General features: G+C 36.6%; 1 protein-coding gene across 1 annotated transcript; it reads left to right on the top strand.

Annotated features, from left to right (window-relative positions):
* Positions 1–52: 52 nt before the first annotated feature.
* RBP1 (retinol binding protein 1) lies at positions 53–17,679 on the top strand. Its single transcript, XM_010298244.2, has 4 exons — positions 53–1,162; positions 1,782–1,960; positions 14,039–14,140; positions 17,408–17,679. The coding sequence occupies exons 1-4, from the start codon at positions 1,090–1,092 to the stop codon at positions 17,459–17,461; spliced, it is 408 nt and encodes a 135-aa protein (XP_010296546.1). The 5' UTR covers positions 53–1,089; the 3' UTR covers positions 17,462–17,679.
* The last annotated feature ends 236 nt before the right edge of the window (positions 17,680–17,915 follow it).

Genomic DNA, 17,915 nt, shown 5'->3' with positions numbered 1-17,915 from the left:
AAGAGATGGAAATAAATCTTCTGTCATGCAAGCACTTAAAAATGCGTGCACCATTCATGTCACTTTTAAGCCTCCAGATTCACAAATGACAGACAGTCCTCATCCCCAGATTTAAAGTGGGTTTCTTTGCTTCTCTGATCCAGTCTTCTATAAGAGTAAGTAATTGCCAAAGCCCTGGTGTAGATAACATATCCAAGAGGAACTTCAGCTGCACCATTTGAAAATACACAGGGAAAAATAAATGAAAAGAGCTAAGAGGCTTTCTCAGTATTTGAGCCCTAATGTTAGCCAGAAAAATCCATTCTCTTATATGTTGGTTGTATCTCATTTTTGACAGAAGACACCTTCAAAGAATATAGAATCTCTGTAAAGTGCTAGTTCTGTGTTTCAATGTGCTTAGATTAACTGAATGCATGCATTCAGTAGTGATGTAACATTTATCAATATACAGAATTAACTACTGCTTCTTAATACAGGTTTCCACCTAACTGGCCCTTTTTGAGCCCTCGGTTGGCCAAACAGCTTTCACTGGTAGTTCTCTAGAATTAAGGAGCTTGTGGAACAAGATAAAGTAAAGCCAGACACAAATTGCTTTCAGTGAAAGAGTCTATATGATCGTTTTCTGAAAAGAAGGCATGAAGTAGCTGGAACTTATTAAAGGAAGAAGGATTCACCTCAAAAAACACACAAGATAAGCACCTGTATAGCTTTGGCTAATATCCTAAACTAAAGCTAGTTAATAGGGGTTTTTTTCTGAGTGGTATGAAAAATGAAGAGTAATATGGTTAAATTTGATCTCCAGATAATCAGTACCCTCACAGAAGTTCCACGGAAGTCGAATGTTTCATTTTGCTTAAATCAAGTCATCCTGCTGTCATTAGAAATCTCAGAGGTTCAGCCTTGTGGAAGGATTTAAAGGCAACACTTCAACAATAATCGGATTAGAAGGACTTGCATAGCTACATGGTCTAAAAAAGAGATAAAAGAAACCAGAGTTCAGACTCACCACAAAGAAAGGCAGTGAGCTGTGTGGTGCAGAATCAACACACTGTTCTGAGACTTTGATTTTGACAATTACCTAAAGTGGGGATGCCTGCAGATTTCAATGGTTACTGGAAAATGGTCAGCAATGACAATTTTGAGGAGTATCTGAAAGCACTGGGTAAGGTTCCCTTCGTGTTTCTTTAATAAATAATCAATAAATGCAACCTTAGTCTTTACATGAATCTACTTTTTCTTGTACAGTCATAAATCATTTTTGTGAGAAGTACTTTTTTCAGGAATGCACTTTAAGAATTGCCTTATGCAAAATTGTTTTGTCTTAAGCAGCCTCTACTTTTTACCATCTTGAAGCTTACATTAACAGAGATTAAACTACATAGCTTGCAGAGGTAAGTAAGTGGCAGATTTCAAACTTAAAAAAAACAACCATAATTTGAAAAAGAGTAAAAATGTTATGTGTAATAAAGAGACAATAATGTACTTAATGCACGTTTGTGCGTTTGCATTTGATGTAAAGTGCTAGTATTTCTATAGAAATATTGAAGGCCTTATTAACTGTCAAATACAAACGGTATTTTTTAGGATTCCACGTAATCAGAAAATCAAAACAGTAACTTATTTAAGTTAAAGGAATTAGGTTATGGACTATTCCTGATGAGAAAGCTGGCCTGAAAGATCTGGACATTATTTATCTTTGTTCATTTTAGTTCTCCCAAGAGCTACAAGCTTCTTTTTGTGGTAGACTTCTCTGGATTAAAATAATTCTTTTTCTTTTTCAGATGTAAATGTTGCTGTAAGAAAAATAGCAAACTTGCTAAAACCTGACAAAGAAATCCTTCAGAATGGGGATCATATGATCATTAAAACGCTAAGCACTTTTAGAAACTACATCATGGAATTTGATGTAGGAAAGGAGTTTGAGGAGGATTTAGCTGGGGTGGATGATCGCAAATGCATGGTAAGAATTAGAACCATAACAGACAAAAAAAAAAAAAAAAAAAGAAGAATTTATAATCTGCGGCCTTTCACAGACCACATCTGTTAACCATTTTGTGTGGCTATTCCTAAAATTATTTCTGTACTTCTCAGTTTGCCAAGATGTGCACACAATTTTTAGCATGCCTTTACGTTAAAGGAATGCTAATTTTAATCAGGAGCACAAAACAATTTTTTCAGTGAACAAACAGTAACTTCAATGAAACATTACTCAATTATACTGGGATATTTGTTAGTCAAAAAGACATTTATGTTCAGACTTTCCAAATCTCTTCACTGAGTAATGTTTTACAGTACAAGAAATACACTGATTGCAGGGTCAGACACTACCCCCCCACATGTAAGAATGGCCAAGTGCTTAGAAATTGCAGCTTTTCTTTCTTGTTCTTGTTCCTGTGCTCCTTCCTTCCAGGGTGTATTTATTAGAGCAGATGCGTTAATTAGCCTACTGGAACAAATCTTATTGCAATCAGTATGCAAACACTGAGGACTCTGTCTTATGAGCAATTTTCGCTTGCCAGAGAGACAATATTTTCTAACTTATGACTGATAAATACCAATTAACGGGGGAAAAACTTGAGAATACCAAGTTCTTTCCTGTTAGTCTGAAAGCATGACACCTGCAATATCCTACAGTGAAGAAGCTGATAAGGAAAACAAAATTATCTCAGGAGGACTGCAGAGGAGAAATCACATAAAAGCGAATTAATAGGTTTCCGTTCTTAAAAAGATAGTGCCATTCAAAACCCATACTATTCTCTAACACTAGGATATGCAAATTTTTTTTTGCTCTGGTGATGGCAGGAAAGGGAAGGATCATGAAGATCAGAAAAAAAGAATGGCTAGCTAGTGAGTGCCTCAACTAATCCTTCTGTAGTCCTTGTTACAGAGGGTAGAAGCGTGATAGAGTGCAGAATACAAAATTCACAGAAGGGAGAAGCAATGTCTATTTGTCTATAGGAAAGTGCCCCAATGTCGTAATGCATTTTTGACTGCTGAAAGGCTCTTGATCAGGATAATGAGGTCCAGATCCACTGAACAGTTATGAGCCCAAAGAAAGACTTAAGTGGCTAAATTACTATCAAAGATAGGAATGATAAAAGCATCTGCTCAAGTGCTAAAAATGTCTGAAATCCTCAGTGTTTGAGTCAGTGAAGTACTGGTTTATGTGTGTACAGAACTGCCTCCATCTAAGCATTATCTATACTTAAATACCATTAAACGCCATCTAAAGGAGGACTAAAACATCCTTTATATGGTGGAAAGAAATAATTGTGCTCTGAGGCTGTCTAGCATGTACCTGCAATGAGATCTTACAAAATGTGTCAGACAACCACTGTGCTGAAAGATCAGATTTAGAAGGCATGGTAATGTAGCCCTCGCCTAATCGTGCTTTCAAAATCCTGAACAGATTTAACACACAACTCTTAATTTCCTGACAAATACCCTAAATAGTCATTATTTGTAACAGGCCAAAATTCTCTACCCTATTTTGCTAAATTGAGTGATGGGGAAGAATTCAAAATGTTGAACCAGAAGGAAGAAATTAGGGAAAAATTATTCTCGTCACTACAACAGCTATTTGATTTGGAGTTGAACTTAGTTCACCCTACTTCCAGGGGTTGCTTAAACATTTTATATATTGGCTGTTTAGTGCAAAATCCTCACTCAGCCTTGGAAGCAGAATGTGCCAGCGTCTTCTTGCCTTTTCCAAAAAAATCCAAAGGGCAGTCACTAACTCTGACTGTTTTGTTAAGAATGACTTAGGCTTGTAACTCAAAAAAATTTTCAGAAATCCTCCACGTCCCTTTATGGTCTGCAACAACAGACGCCAGCTGCAGCTGTACAGTTGAGGTCACTGATCACTGGTTCTCTATTTGCCTTGTAGCAATGTATCATACTTTGTAGTTCAGTTTTGTTATTAAAGATTTCTTTTCTACATGAGACCTCAGTTTTCTCAAAGGCATAACAATACAAGAAGCTGTCTTTCTGAAGCCACTTCAGCCCAAATCTGATAACCATGTCAGGCAAAACTTGCAGTTGTTGAGCAACAAAATAACTCCAGTGGTCCAGAAAGAGTCTTCTGAGAGAAGGGTCATGGAGGTGATAAGAGATACTGGACCACTCCCTGCGTGGTGTTATGAAGAAAACCACCATAAAAGCAAAGGTTGATTATAATTCTTGGTGTTTCCTTTTCTCATCTATAGCTTGTGAAACTGCATGCCATAAATGGCTTAATCATTAATAGTCCACATGTGTAATGGGAGAGATAGTGAATCAATTATTGTTATTTATACAGTGGACTGAGCAGACCACTGGGCAAGTTTTATCCAAGTAGCTCAATGTATGAGAAGTACAAAGTAACATGGATAAGACAAATTATACATTAAACATTAATCTATATAGCAGAACAATCATCAGGACACTAGCAAAAATAACCTTAGAAGTAATTAATCCAATAGGTATAGATCATTTTTTCTTTTAATGAAGAATATATCATCTAACTAGAGTTAACATATCAGTAAAAATAATATTAGCATGATGAACAGGTTAAATCTTGTGTATAATTCACTGAAATTGTGCTCACCTTTCAGTTGTAAAACATGTCTTTGAGTCAGTTTGGGTAGGGCGCAACTACCATAATTACAAATCGATGCTGTCTGTGATGAGTAAAAGCTAACAAGTTCTGCTGATACTTATTTGAGAAGTAAATCAAAGGTTTGACAGTAGGAATTGATACTCCTGTGATGGTGTAGGCCCCCTCCTTCATTTCACTTAGGATTTTTTTCATTTTTGTAGTTGGTCACTCCTGGAAGCCTGTCTGAACTTCCTGGAACAGTGAGTAATATAGCTGGATAAACCTTAGCAGTTTCAGTTTGTCCTTTTTTTGACCTTTAACTGTCGCTTTCCTTTATGCAACACGTGTTTAGGTGATTCTGTTTTCTTAAGGGATATAGGTAACAGCAGTTGGTGACGTTAGTTCCTTTAAGATTTTGTTTCTGTTGGGAAGTGAAAATTTGCTACTGTGGAATCTCAAGAAACTCAAAAGCCCTGGTAGTTTAGCTAAAGATGCAATTTCTGTGTTCTGTAAAACCAAAGATTGGGATAGTTGACCGCACCAATGTGTGGACACAGGAGAGCTCACTAATCACAGCACAAAGTACTTCCAAGAAGATGGTTGATACTCAATGCGTTCTAACCATTGCTGAAACTGTATGGAGCAAGCTGCAGCACAGCCTGGTCTCTTAAGAAATCTAGACAAGACATTTGCATTCAGTTAGCTCCATAATACTGTCGTGCTTCTCCTAGAGCTTTCCCCCAGACATTTTGTCTCATAGATAAATGAAAGTTTCTCTATTTGCTTGGCAATTTCATGAAAGATGTGTTACAGCAAGTTTAATCATAGTTAATATTTTGATTTGTTAAAAACTTGGCAGTTTTAACTACAAAGGTAGAATGAAAGTTTACATATTCATGAGCATCTTTTATTCTTTACAACTGTTACAAGGTGCACATTAGATGGTGTAGAAAGAAGTTTAGAACATTAATATTGTATTACTTTATTTCTCATATGATGTGAAGTTTGAATTGGACCATGTGATAAAGTTTCTACTACTTTGAAGAGTTTTTTCATGGTTTTATTTGGTAACATATATCAGCTGTATAGTGTACAAAGACAGAAATTTAAAGTGAAATGGATAACTATGGCTTTGGTATTTCCTGAGCTGAGTATTTGATCCTGCTGTCTTCATTCTCAGTGAAGCTCCAGCCTCATCATGAAATTTCCTCAATTTTAAAGATAAATTCTGTAATCTTGAGTTGTGATTAATTTAGTGAGGATCTCAGGTATTGCACTAAGTATAAAACTTCATTTCATGCACATTACTGTGGAAAAAATTTACTGTGCACAAAAGAGGCAAGACCTTACTGAAACAACAATTAATTGATAACCATCTCTTGAAGTATCTCTCATTGCCACATTATTTTGCCTCCCTTTTTCACCACCAGTAATAAAGTGAAGATGAGGAAACATCTGCAATGTGAAATATGTATCAGTAAACATAAGAATGGGGCAGGATCTGACACTAAGCAGAAAAGTTAGCTTTATGTACCTTCACAGTGTATTCGCTTAGTACATCAGTCAAAAGTTTATAAAAAAGGTAAGTGACAAAACTTCAAGGCTGAAGTTTCATGTTCCAAGTCTTTGCACCCAATGAGTCAAAGCAGACCAAGAATGGGATAACTCAGATGCAAAAATTACTTACTTAGAATTTTTACTTTTCTAATAATTTTGCTGCTAAAGTCAGCGAAAGTTTTTGCATTACGATTTTATTCTGCTGTTCAAACATTTGAATGAGACTGAATTGCATTAGCTCACCCTATCCAGAACGAATCTGTCTTTTGACAGAGTCTAAGGGCAAGTGATCTATTTAAAAAAACCAAGGAAGATTCTATGTTCTAACAGTTGGATAACTGAAAACAGCATTAGTTGCATTAGAATTGAATATTTGGCTAAGCAAGTGAAGGATGCCTCAGTAATTCAGAGCATTGTGCTCTTTGGCTTAGTAATTTTTTTCTTACATTAAAGCAGGAAAGGAAATGACAATGACTGGGGACTGGTAAACATAAACCAGCAAGAATTTAAAAGCGAAGGTGGGAAACCGTACATATTAACTATTTATTAACCAAAACAGAATACAAGCAGAATATAATCATGGATAAGTTATCAAATGGGTGTTTGGAGTTCCATTATTGGAGCTAATATAACTTTTAGTAATAGTTAAGTCTTCCTGGGGTGGGGTAGGGTGAGGGGGATTGGGGAATTGTAGAATTCACTCATCAGATTTATCATACATCTTACCATACAGAGTATCTTCCTGAAAAAATACAGTCATGTAATGTTTAAGACAGCCACACAAGGATTGTTCATAGGCATCTGACCAATCCTTCTGTCACATAAACCAGTGCTAGTTACAGGTGCCGTATCCTAGTGAAAGGAGGCAAGTTGTTTGAATGTGATCATGGCTCTGTTTTAAACAAACATGCCTAATGTGAAACTGATTCCTCTCCAGTTTATATTCAGGAAAAATGCAATGAAGTTTAGTTGTTGTGGACATAATTTGATTTATACTGCTGCAAGGTCAGAATAAAGCCCTGTTATAAAATTACATGGCTCGTGAAGCTTATTTAACTATTTAGGCAGGGTTCCTCTGTTCCACAAATGGAATTAACAGCTATTAATCTAGTTTAGAGTAGGTATTGGAATGAAGACTTTGCTGCCAGAAAAAACAGCAACCAACAAACAACATTCCAATACTTGGAATTCCAGTAGGGATCCCCCACAGGGCAAGAAGACACAAAAGAAGTTGTGCCTATCTAGTAAGATGCAAGATCAGCAATATGTCTTTATTTGATCCCTGTGATTCAACTATTTTGTGTCTTTACCTCTTCAAATTTGGTTTTTTTCTGTTTGGCTTGTAACTGTTTTTTCCTATACTCTGTTGGAAAAAGCATTGTTCTAGAATGACTGTTGCTGGGAGGTGTTTTTATGTCATTGCCTGTGTGTATATACTAGTGTTCTCTCAAATCTAGTGCCCTTTCTCCCTGCAATACTGTAAATTCCCCAGCTCCTCATTGGAAAATTCTCTGACTTTTGGGGGGGTTTAATTTAAAGGAGGTAGTCTTCATGTAGTTTTCTAACCTTTTACAAAGTGCTGTTCACAAGTGAGGAAGAATAGTCCTCCGGTCAACCCCTCAGAGGCTCCAGAGAACAGGGGTCCACTCTTGGATCTGTCTCAAGCGCTCTAAAACTCTGCTTCGTTCAGTCTCTGTGCCTCAGTAAAGAGGAGCTGTTTCCATTTTTCTCCCTTGTTTCACGGTGCATGCACTTTTGGCATTACTGCTTATTACCTGTAAGTGATATGCTCAGCACATTTGTGCAGTGATATCAAATGAGATCTCTAGAATCTTTTGCCATATAATTTAAGATGTCATTAACTTCAAATTTTGCAGTGCTGGATTCATGTCTAAAACCCGAGACTGTTCAGAAGCTTTCAGCTAGTTATTCACAAAACCTCTGCTGACACACTGAAGCTTTGTAGGAGAGGTGGGTTTGGCTGGGCTTAGCATTTCAGCTTTTTGTGAATCCTAAAAAGCTCAGAGACTTATGAATGCAGAAAGTGGAATGAGAAAGAATCAGCTGAAAACCTGAGAACCAGATTTACCAAATCCAATTTTGAATGAAAAAACCATTAGTGTTAGGTACAATTGCATTTTGCTAAAATTACACAGAGGATAAATCAATTATATACAATAATTTAAACTCTAAGTGTCTTAGAATTGATTCTGATCCTTGCACAAAGTGAATTGGATGTGCTGTTTTGTACTTTTTTTTTCTAGCATAGGATGTACACAAGTCTTCCTTTTTTTTAATTATTTGTATACAATTTTATTTCAATGAGAATAAAACCCCCACCATTCCTAAGAAATAAAACATTACGCACTGTCCAACATATTGATTCTACTCCTCCTCCCATGTATTTTCACCTGCATAGCCTGGAGCTTTGACACATTTACTTTCCTACTCCCTGGAACATGTCTCCAGTCGTTGCTTTCCTTTATTGCTCTTATAAGCAAGGATTCAAAATAATGAATTTGAAAATTTAAGATCTGATCCTATCTGACAGCAGCTTACCCTTTGATCTAAAATTTGTCAATCCAAGCCTAAGCCCAGTTGCTAGCAATGGAGGTGCTGACAATCATACAAGCAAAGTACTGCTTCTAGAAGTGTCTCATCTTTTGACTACAGTGAACTTCAGTAAGCTTATCAGTCAGGTGCAGAATGCCCCTGCTATAACCAGCTTGTCTTTCAATAACAATCTGAGCAAATTTGTAATGGCACGAGCACATTTCAGAATCCTGTAGCTATAGATACCTATTATGAGACATCTGCCAGTCCCAGAAGCAGTTGAGAAATGAGTTGTATTGTACTACCAACTATTTCCTAAGAGTTACCTTCAGGAGTTCTTTTGCTGAATGGCTGAAAACAGGAATGATGAAATGGGAGGTTAGATGTGTAAGTGTTTCTACAGAGTTGAGCTGAAGTTAGTAGGAGAAGAAAAGGTTGGTATAGACTTTATCATCCAGCCTAGCTACAGGATGGCTAAATACCTGTAGCCGTGGTCCAGCAACAGTATCTTGAGATAAAGTCCAGGATCCTACCACTAATTTTTCTGTTGGGTTTGGTTTTGTTTTCTCAGTAGTTTCTCTGTCTGTCACCAACCTGCCAAATACAGAGTTAATGAGTTAAGAGGAGTTACAGGATGGAGAGATGACAAACCCTAAACATGGTTGTAGCCCTCCTGCTGGCAGTGTACAGCATGCCTTCTACACAGAAGGCCATAGGCAGTGACTACAACATCGCAGAATGCCCCTTCACAGCTACATTAGATTTTGTCTGCGATATCAACATTAGTTTATTCCATCAGCACTTCATTTGATGAAAATTTCCCCTGCGGAATGCTTACCAGATTTTTTTATATCACTTTGACACTTAGTAGAGATGAAAATGCTTTACCTTGAGAGGCTATTAAATATCTTGTTGGATCTATTGTCATGTTTGACTAAAAATTCTAGGCTATTTTCTTTGGTGTTATTTGTAAACCCAATACAGGACACAGCTCAAATTGAATTTTCCTATGTCATCTGACCTAAGCAATTACTTTCCATCATTCAGTCCTTCTTAAATCATAATTACAGTTGTAAAATGACTGGTCATTCTCATAAGCAGAGAATTTCTGGATTGAGATGGAGCATGGAGTGTGTCATGCAGTTTTAGAGCATTGCAGTCATTTGCTGCACCATAATATAGAGACAACACTCTGAAGGGAAGTAGAAGAAAAATAGAACTGGCACTGCTGTGTGTCTCCTACAGATGGGAAATCAATAACATATTTTTGATGAAAGGCGGTAGCTACAATTCATATTTGTAAATGTAATGTGTCGAAAATCTATGTAACATTAACAAAAAATGTTCATGGACTACTTTTTTTCCAAAAACAAAAGTTATTTTCTTTCAGTCACCTGTAAAATACATTATGTATCTTCAACTGCAGAGCACGTGACACAAGCAAGCACATTAGGAATAGCCAACTTGGGAATGAGAAACATTGTGCAGAGCCAGCATCAAATGGTTTTGCACTTACACCTCACTGGGAAATGCAAAGTTCTCTGAGAAAATAGTCTGTTTGATGAATATTTCAGTAAATTACAAAAGTCAGTATCTCTGGCTGTGGGTCAACATGATTTGCCCCTAGAAGCTGGAAGTAAAATCTTTCGTAATTCTGCAAGACTTCACTACTGTTACTTCTACTACAGAAAATGCAAACACATAGTCAATAGATTTGTTTTGGTTTTGTTAAATATTTCATTTAATAAATCTACCTTGTCTCATAACTGAAAACAGTAATGAGAATAATTATTTCTTCTAGCTTTAAATTTCAGGAAGGTGGTGTTGCTATGCACATGTATTTAAATTAAGAGATTAAATCACTTAAAAAAGTATATGAATGGCCAAGTAATAAAAGCAAAATATTAAGTACACAAAAATAGTATAAGACTATAGAAATCATATCATAAAACTAAAGAAAATTTGAACATTTTTTGTGTTCTCAAGCTATTTCCGTTGAGGTTTCCTACAGAATTAAATGCATTTGACCTGAGAAGTATTCGTCTTGGGTTTAGGTATAATGAGGTAGTAAGTAAACAAAACTTAAACTTGCTTATGATGAACTAGATTATGTACTGCCTAGTTGAAAGGAATAAATGAAGTCTTTGATTTATCCTACAAGTATCATAAGATGCTCAAGAAGGCAGGAGCCTTCTGTCTTAGATAAATACTACGTTTTCATCTAGTTGGTTCTGTTACCATTAGGAAACTGCAGCTTTCCAGTATCCTGAAAGTTTGTCTATTTCTCCTCCTCCTGCTTCTGGAGGAAGAATAGGAACTGTCTGCCTGGGGATGCTGTGCTCACCAAATCCTGGGAAAGATTTTCAGTCATTCCAGATAGGAAACAGTAGCTCAGTCTCTGTAATCAGGCGAATCTTAGGTAATGCTATTACCAAAATGAGGGCAAACAAGGGTAATTATAAAAGCCTACTTTTCTAAGTTGCTTTACATAAAAGGTAAAGCATTTCTTTATCTTGATAGAAAGTGTGTGCTGGGAGAGGAAAACAACAGCAACTAAAGGTTCATACAGAACAGCCTCACTAGGCTATTCAAGTGCTTGACTCATAGTTATACAATGGTGATATCCTGATCCAATCTTTAAAAATAAACCTTTGCTCTTATATACAACAAAAGAGATTATATTTACCAACGTTTGTCCTACACTGGTATTTTTGGAATATTATTATGTTCTGACTCAAATATTTGCAGATGTTCTAAGACAAGCATTGCTGTATCTTAGCTGTTGGTAAAGGGTGGACTATTTGCAGCAGCCAGTGCACACATAACAGCCGTAGCAACTCCAACCTCAACTAATACTCAATGTGTGTCTCAAAAGAGACATCTGGAATGGAAGAACTTATTTCAATCTGAGTTAAAAGAGAAGTTTCTATCTTCTGTATTAGTTGTGTCTTTCATTATATGAGACATTACAGTTTGACTTAAAGAAAAGATAAAAATGCTACTGATTAATCTTACTGTCATAAAGTGGTTGTTCCTGCTAACAAAGAAGAGAACATTATGTTTTCCTGAAATATATATTCTGCCCTTTATAACCTTCATAGCAAAATAGCCACATACAAAAATCAGAAGCTGTATGGTTTACTCATACCCCTTCAATATTTCTGTTTCTCAAAGGGAAGGCAGAGGATGATAACTGAGAATATTGGCTGATAAAACAGCTTGTTTAACCGTCTGTGGTAGTATACTGTCCGTGGTTATCACCAAATTGCTAAAAGCAGTATCTAATCTTGACTAGAAAAACAAGAAAGCCAGAGAAAAAAATGTTGTTTTTTGAGATGAAACAATTTGAATCACCCTTGGCAGCTGAAAAGTTAACATTTCCTTGCACTGCTACAAACATTTTTCAGTTGCCCCAAGTGTACTAAGCTAGTGAATATTATCAAGACTTCCACAACTGACTTTGAACATTAGTAGTACTAATAAAGTTGGATCTTACTTTATCATGGTATATTGCCTTTGAATTCACATATAAACCCACAAAACTTAACTATTAAGCTATTCTAGTGATTAAACTATGCAGAGCTATTACTCAATGGATAAAAATAAGTTCAGTTACTAAGCAAAGTTGCATATACAAATGCTTCATTCCACAGTGTCCCTCACATCTACAAGTCAGTGGTAGAAATAATATTCATTTTCTAATATATTCATTTTTTAGAATCATGAGAAAGTCTTAGATATGTTAACTTATAAATCAAAAAATTTTCATTTTGGTATTATTTGTTATCTTCCATCTCCAGCTGGACATCTACAGATTCAAAATATATATATATACTATGATGACCACATTAACTACAGCTTTACCCAAATGCTTTGTTCCTGCCTGCATTAGCACTTTTTACTTTAAAAGTATATGGGGTTTTTTAAATGTTATCTACTACTTGGTTTAAATATGTCATTTTACAAGAGTGAACAGAAGAATTTGTGAATGCATTTTCCATATCAGACAGATTTTTAGCATGGACACATGAGTTTGTCTTTCAGAGACCCCATATGGTGCAAGCAGACTATATGGGATCAATAACAATGCCTTGCCTGTTATTATCTATGCTGGCACTCTTTCTAGTGATTCATTTTCCATGCTTGTTTAGCCTAAAGCTTCCCAGAGGTGGAGACTGCTGGCTGTACTCATTTAAAGATAGTGGCTATCATGTTTATCATTTAAGAATTAATTGTTTGTGACATACAGAAATAATATAAATAGGGCTGCATAGTTGTTGAACTGGTTTTAGTTCCCAGAATGACAAATGTAGGCTGATTTATTTTCTTAGAAACTACACAGGATGGATGCAGTAAGTTTAATGATAGAATAGAATTCATCTTCTCTCTATATTTGACTGCTCAAACGGGCAGTGGCTGAAGACACAATGTAGACAGTAATTCCATATTTAGTCCTCAACAAACAAGCTCGTTTAAAAGCCATGTGCTACTATTGATGTTAAACTGTCCTCATGGAGCACAAATTGTCACTGCTCTTCCCCTTCCCTCTTGAAATATTTTACAGAGTATTGCTTCTCTTTATCTTAGGAGGACGTGAAAGGCAAATTGTCAGTAAAGACTAACCAGAGTAACAAACTGTAGGATGCACCCTTGTACATTTAAATAGTTTTATGAATCAAGTTCTACTGAACCTACTCAGGACAGCACCGATATTCACAAAAGGTGTTGAATCCTGCAACACCTTACTCTTACTCTTATTCTGCCAGTCCTGGCTCAAGTAGTTCTCCAGCTACAGTTACACAAAGCAGGATGCTGGCAAAGTTACCAATTTGCTGATACTTCCAAACCACTCTGCTTGATGATGGAAGGCAGATTAAGACATCAGGAAAAACAGCTCAGAATTTAAAAGCCTTGTTCTTCCATAGCTGCCAGTAGGTGGATACTTTTTTCAGGTAGAGCAGCTGGAGAATCTTTCTTATGGTGGAAAAACCAAACAATCTCAAGTTTTTAGCTCCTTTTACAAATACAGTGTTAGGCTGCACATCCCTTCTGCTGCTGTATTTGTCAGCAGTGATAGAGGAGTGTGCTCTTACACAATGATTTTTATGATTTTTTTTCTTGAATTTAGACAGCTTTAGCTCATCCTTTCAGGTTTTGGCAGGCAGTTGGGCAGCAACTTTCTATTTAAGCTCATTTCTTTTGTAATTATCCTAAGAGTTACAGCACTCTACAGTTATTCATCTTATGAGATACACTAATCATTTATTATATTAGAGAGAAGTTTTGCTTTAAGGAAACTAATCGTAATATCAGAGAATACTACAGTAATACTGAACATACGTGTTTTGTTAGACCACTGTATCTTGGGATGGAGATAAGCTTCTTTGTGTTCAGAATGGAGAAAAAGAAGGTCGTGGTTGGACCCAGTGGATTGAAGGAGATGAAATGCACCTGGTAAGATCATGTAACAGGTTTTAAATGCCACTTTATTAAAATGGTTAGATGTAATGCAGCAGGCTGTGTGCTATGTTATCTTGGCTTACTTTGACATAATTAAGTATCCGTGCAGTATTTGACTTGTTTCTAAAGCAACAATTTCATTTGGAGCCATTATGCTTTTATGTCCCTTACAAAGACAGCCTGATTTCAAAGCAATACTCTGAGTTAACTATCTGTCCAGACGTACCATTTTGAAATGTTTACACTGAGGAAGACATTTAACAGAATGTCCTTCATACACCCTGTGAAATATGCAGTTTGGTAGCTGGTGAAATTATGCATCCAACAATAAGCCATAAGGGGAAAATATACCATTGTTCTTTTAAAATAATTACAGGCCAGACTGCATTAGAGACTAGAGATCTAAAACAGCAATTAAGTTTTTGAAATGTCATGTTCTTTCAGATCATCATTTTTATCTAAGTTAACAGGACCTGAAAGAAGATGCCTGTTCTTTTCTCACATAGCTCTTTATAGCATCCTCACTCTCTCATCAATGTGGGTAAAAGGCAGTCTTCCTGCTGAGATAATAAAATCCAACCTCCATTTCTGGTTGCTGTTCAGTACTATTAGCATTCAGCAGTCTAAACGGATGTTCTCTAAATATTCAAATCAGTGGCAAAGTTACAAAATCTTTGCAAAAGTACCCCAGACCCCTTATTACTAAACACAATTTTCAGGAAGCACTGGAAGACCCAGAAACCAGTTCAGGAAAGGAATGTATATGACAGATCTTACCATGTGGACTACATACTTGATAAAATGCAGGTAGGGAGAAAGTTACTAAGTGATCACTTTATAGCTGAGTTGATGGGCTCACTGAAAGTAGGGAAGAAGCAATAAAAAGGAGACTCCAGAATTTCCTGTGTATACATATTCCTTCTACCTATGCACAAACACACTACAGTATTTCCACACTACCTCCTAGCTTCACAAAAGTTGGTACCATGACACCAAGCATCAGCCCTTTCAGATTCTCTGCTGGCAAACAGGTTGCAATTAGCCATACAATGTCTGGCCTAGAAGTTCAACTTCTATCTTGCTGCACTCAATCATACACACATGTGCACTCATCTGTACATATATGAAGCAATAGCACTAGCTGCTCTTGGATTCCTCTGTACTGGCATCCTGGTTTCTGTCCCTTGCCAGTGCTGCAGTCATCATTTCTTCTCATTTCCTGTCCCCAACACCAATTTCTTTAGCCCTGATTTCTGCTATCCTTACTCTGACTCATGCTCTAGCCATACCACCTAGCCATGGACCTCCAGGCCAGACCACTTTCTATGCTTAACCCTGTCAAGAATTTGATTTTAGAAGTTATAAATTCAGATTCAGTTGCTCAAACGTGTGTTTAGTGCCACTTTAGGTACCCCACGGTAACCTGACTGATCGGAGGCTGCTTTTCAGAATCTGTGAAGAGTTCTGTGTAATACCTGGCAGCTCATGCAGGTATCCATGCACTCGGTGGCACTTGTACCATTTATCACAACCTGTCTCTCGTACACAACAGCAGGTACAAAGTTACCTCAGGCAAAGGAAGTAACCAAGTATTTTAGAGGCCAGTTCCCAATATATCACTTTTATATTTCATGAACTTCAAAAGATGTCCTTTATTTCTCTGAATCCTTGTTAATGTAACTCTCTCCATTAAACATACAGTAATAGAGTCTCATTTAGTATCTTATTTTTGACCAGCTAAGATTACTAGGTCCTATACTCTTCAGAGTCCTTTGATACAATGGGCAGTTACCTCTAAAAAATTGATACTTCGATAGCTTTATGATCCTATTGAACTTTACACAATGAGCCAAGTGTTAATTTAATTCTTTCCACAGTTCTGTAGAGAGTAGTACCACATCCTTTAGTAGTTTATCGCCTCCTATTTTCTCCATTTCATTCTATAGTCTGTACTTTGTAGTTCCTTTTCCTCCTTAGATTCTATTTTATGTGAGTGACTTATTTGACCATTCTCCATTTCCTTTTGAGTTTTATTGCCCTTTTCTATTGTATTGATTGCTTCTGCTCTGGAGGTTTTTGTCACTGTCAGCAGATCTTTTAGCCCTTATTGCACACTCCTACTTCCGAGGTACCTATATGGAAGTGAACAAAACAGGTCCTAACTAAAATCACTGTATCAGTCTGCTTATTTCATCAATTCATCATGAAGCACTTCCTCTTACTAGGGAGTAGCAACATATGCCGGTAAGATTATTGACTCAGTGTAAGGTTTTTTTAATATGTAATTTTTTTCAAAGTCCCCCATAAGAAAGTATGCATAACTTCCCAGGAAACTGCCTCCTGTTTCCTCAAAATATTCTGACAGCTTTATTAAAAGTCTTATCTTGAAATAGAAGGTACATCCCTTCTGCTAGGTCATACATAACCTTTATGTCCCTTAAGAAGTTCCACCCCTTTTTCTTCTTCCACTAAAACCAGTCAACACCTGCACACATCTCATGTGCACTTCTCAGGTCTAACTAAAATAATTTTACTAATGGAGAAGATTAAACTCCATCTTCAGTGCGATTAGGTAAACAACAGTAGGCCTCACAAATCAGTGCCCAAGATGTAAACGTCATTGCACCTGCTTATGCACAGTTCCCTATAATCCAATGACTAGCAGGTAGGGATTTTTGAAAAGCTCTTGTGGAACAAAAAGGAACAGTAGGCAGCATTAGGCATCCAGTATGATCAAGTTCAGTCAAAACGCACTGCTGTGCGGTGATTGATAGACCTAGATCAAGTCTTCTCTACACAACGACCTGTCCTTTTCTAGCCATCATCATTGTGTTACGAGAGTGGGCTTTCAGCTGATTTCTGGTTTTGTAGGTTTGAACTACCAGTCATTAACATACAAATTCAGAAGTGGTTATTCAAATCCAGCCCCAAATAACTTCTTTATGTGTCCGAAGTAGAGAATGCCAGTTTCAAAGACCTAAGCAGTTGTACACACTGCAAATAGAGAATAACGCACCAGGAACATATTTGGCCCTTTTAGATCTAAGATCCCAGAATAACTTCTCTTACTGCCTTTCACTAGAAAACAAACCCAAGCTAGCTGGTTTTCTTTAGGATCAAAAATAGGCTAAAATATGTACAAGCTACCCAATCTAACTTGATAGAAAATTGTGGATTCAAATTAAGCTGGACATACACATAAATGCATAATGCATGTGTCCTATGTAAAAGTTGTCTTTTTTAATTATTTTCTCTTCCTAGGAAATAAGAGTGTGCGGAGTCAAGTGTAAGCAGGTTTTTAAGAAGGTACAGTGAGCCCACTGCTGGTACAGAAGTGAAGAACAGTAGAATTTGCAGACTTACCACCACATCTCCAAATGCTAGTAATGAACACCATCAGTGACAAGAGCAAACACAGAAATGAAGATCGTATTAGAACTGAATAGTTAGAATAAAATATTTTAACAAATCATTTTAAAGAAATAACTGCAAATAAAACTGTTTTTAGAAATGCCAATTAAAGATACTAAACACTATAAATGTGTGCATACCATAATTCTTGACTATACCAAAATAGGACTGTTTAGTATAAAACAAGATACTGGAGTTTAAGACATTGTAAACTAATTTTTTACTTACAATGGAAATCACCCTTCCATAGCCTTAGCAAGGGGCCTTCAGGTAGTCTTGTTTTCAAATGTTGAATTTTAGTTGTAGGGAAGTGAATGAGAACTCTAATATGTGGCTTACACTTAAATCCTGAAGCCAG

This window comes from Balearica regulorum, chromosome 9 (assembly GCF_011004875.1).
Source record: "Balearica regulorum gibbericeps isolate bBalReg1 chromosome 9, bBalReg1.pri, whole genome shotgun sequence".
Classification (NCBI taxonomy): domain Eukaryota; kingdom Metazoa; phylum Chordata; class Aves; order Gruiformes; family Gruidae; genus Balearica; species Balearica regulorum.
Note: the sequence above shows the minus strand (reverse complement) of the source record. Positions and strands in the feature narration are given on the sequence as shown.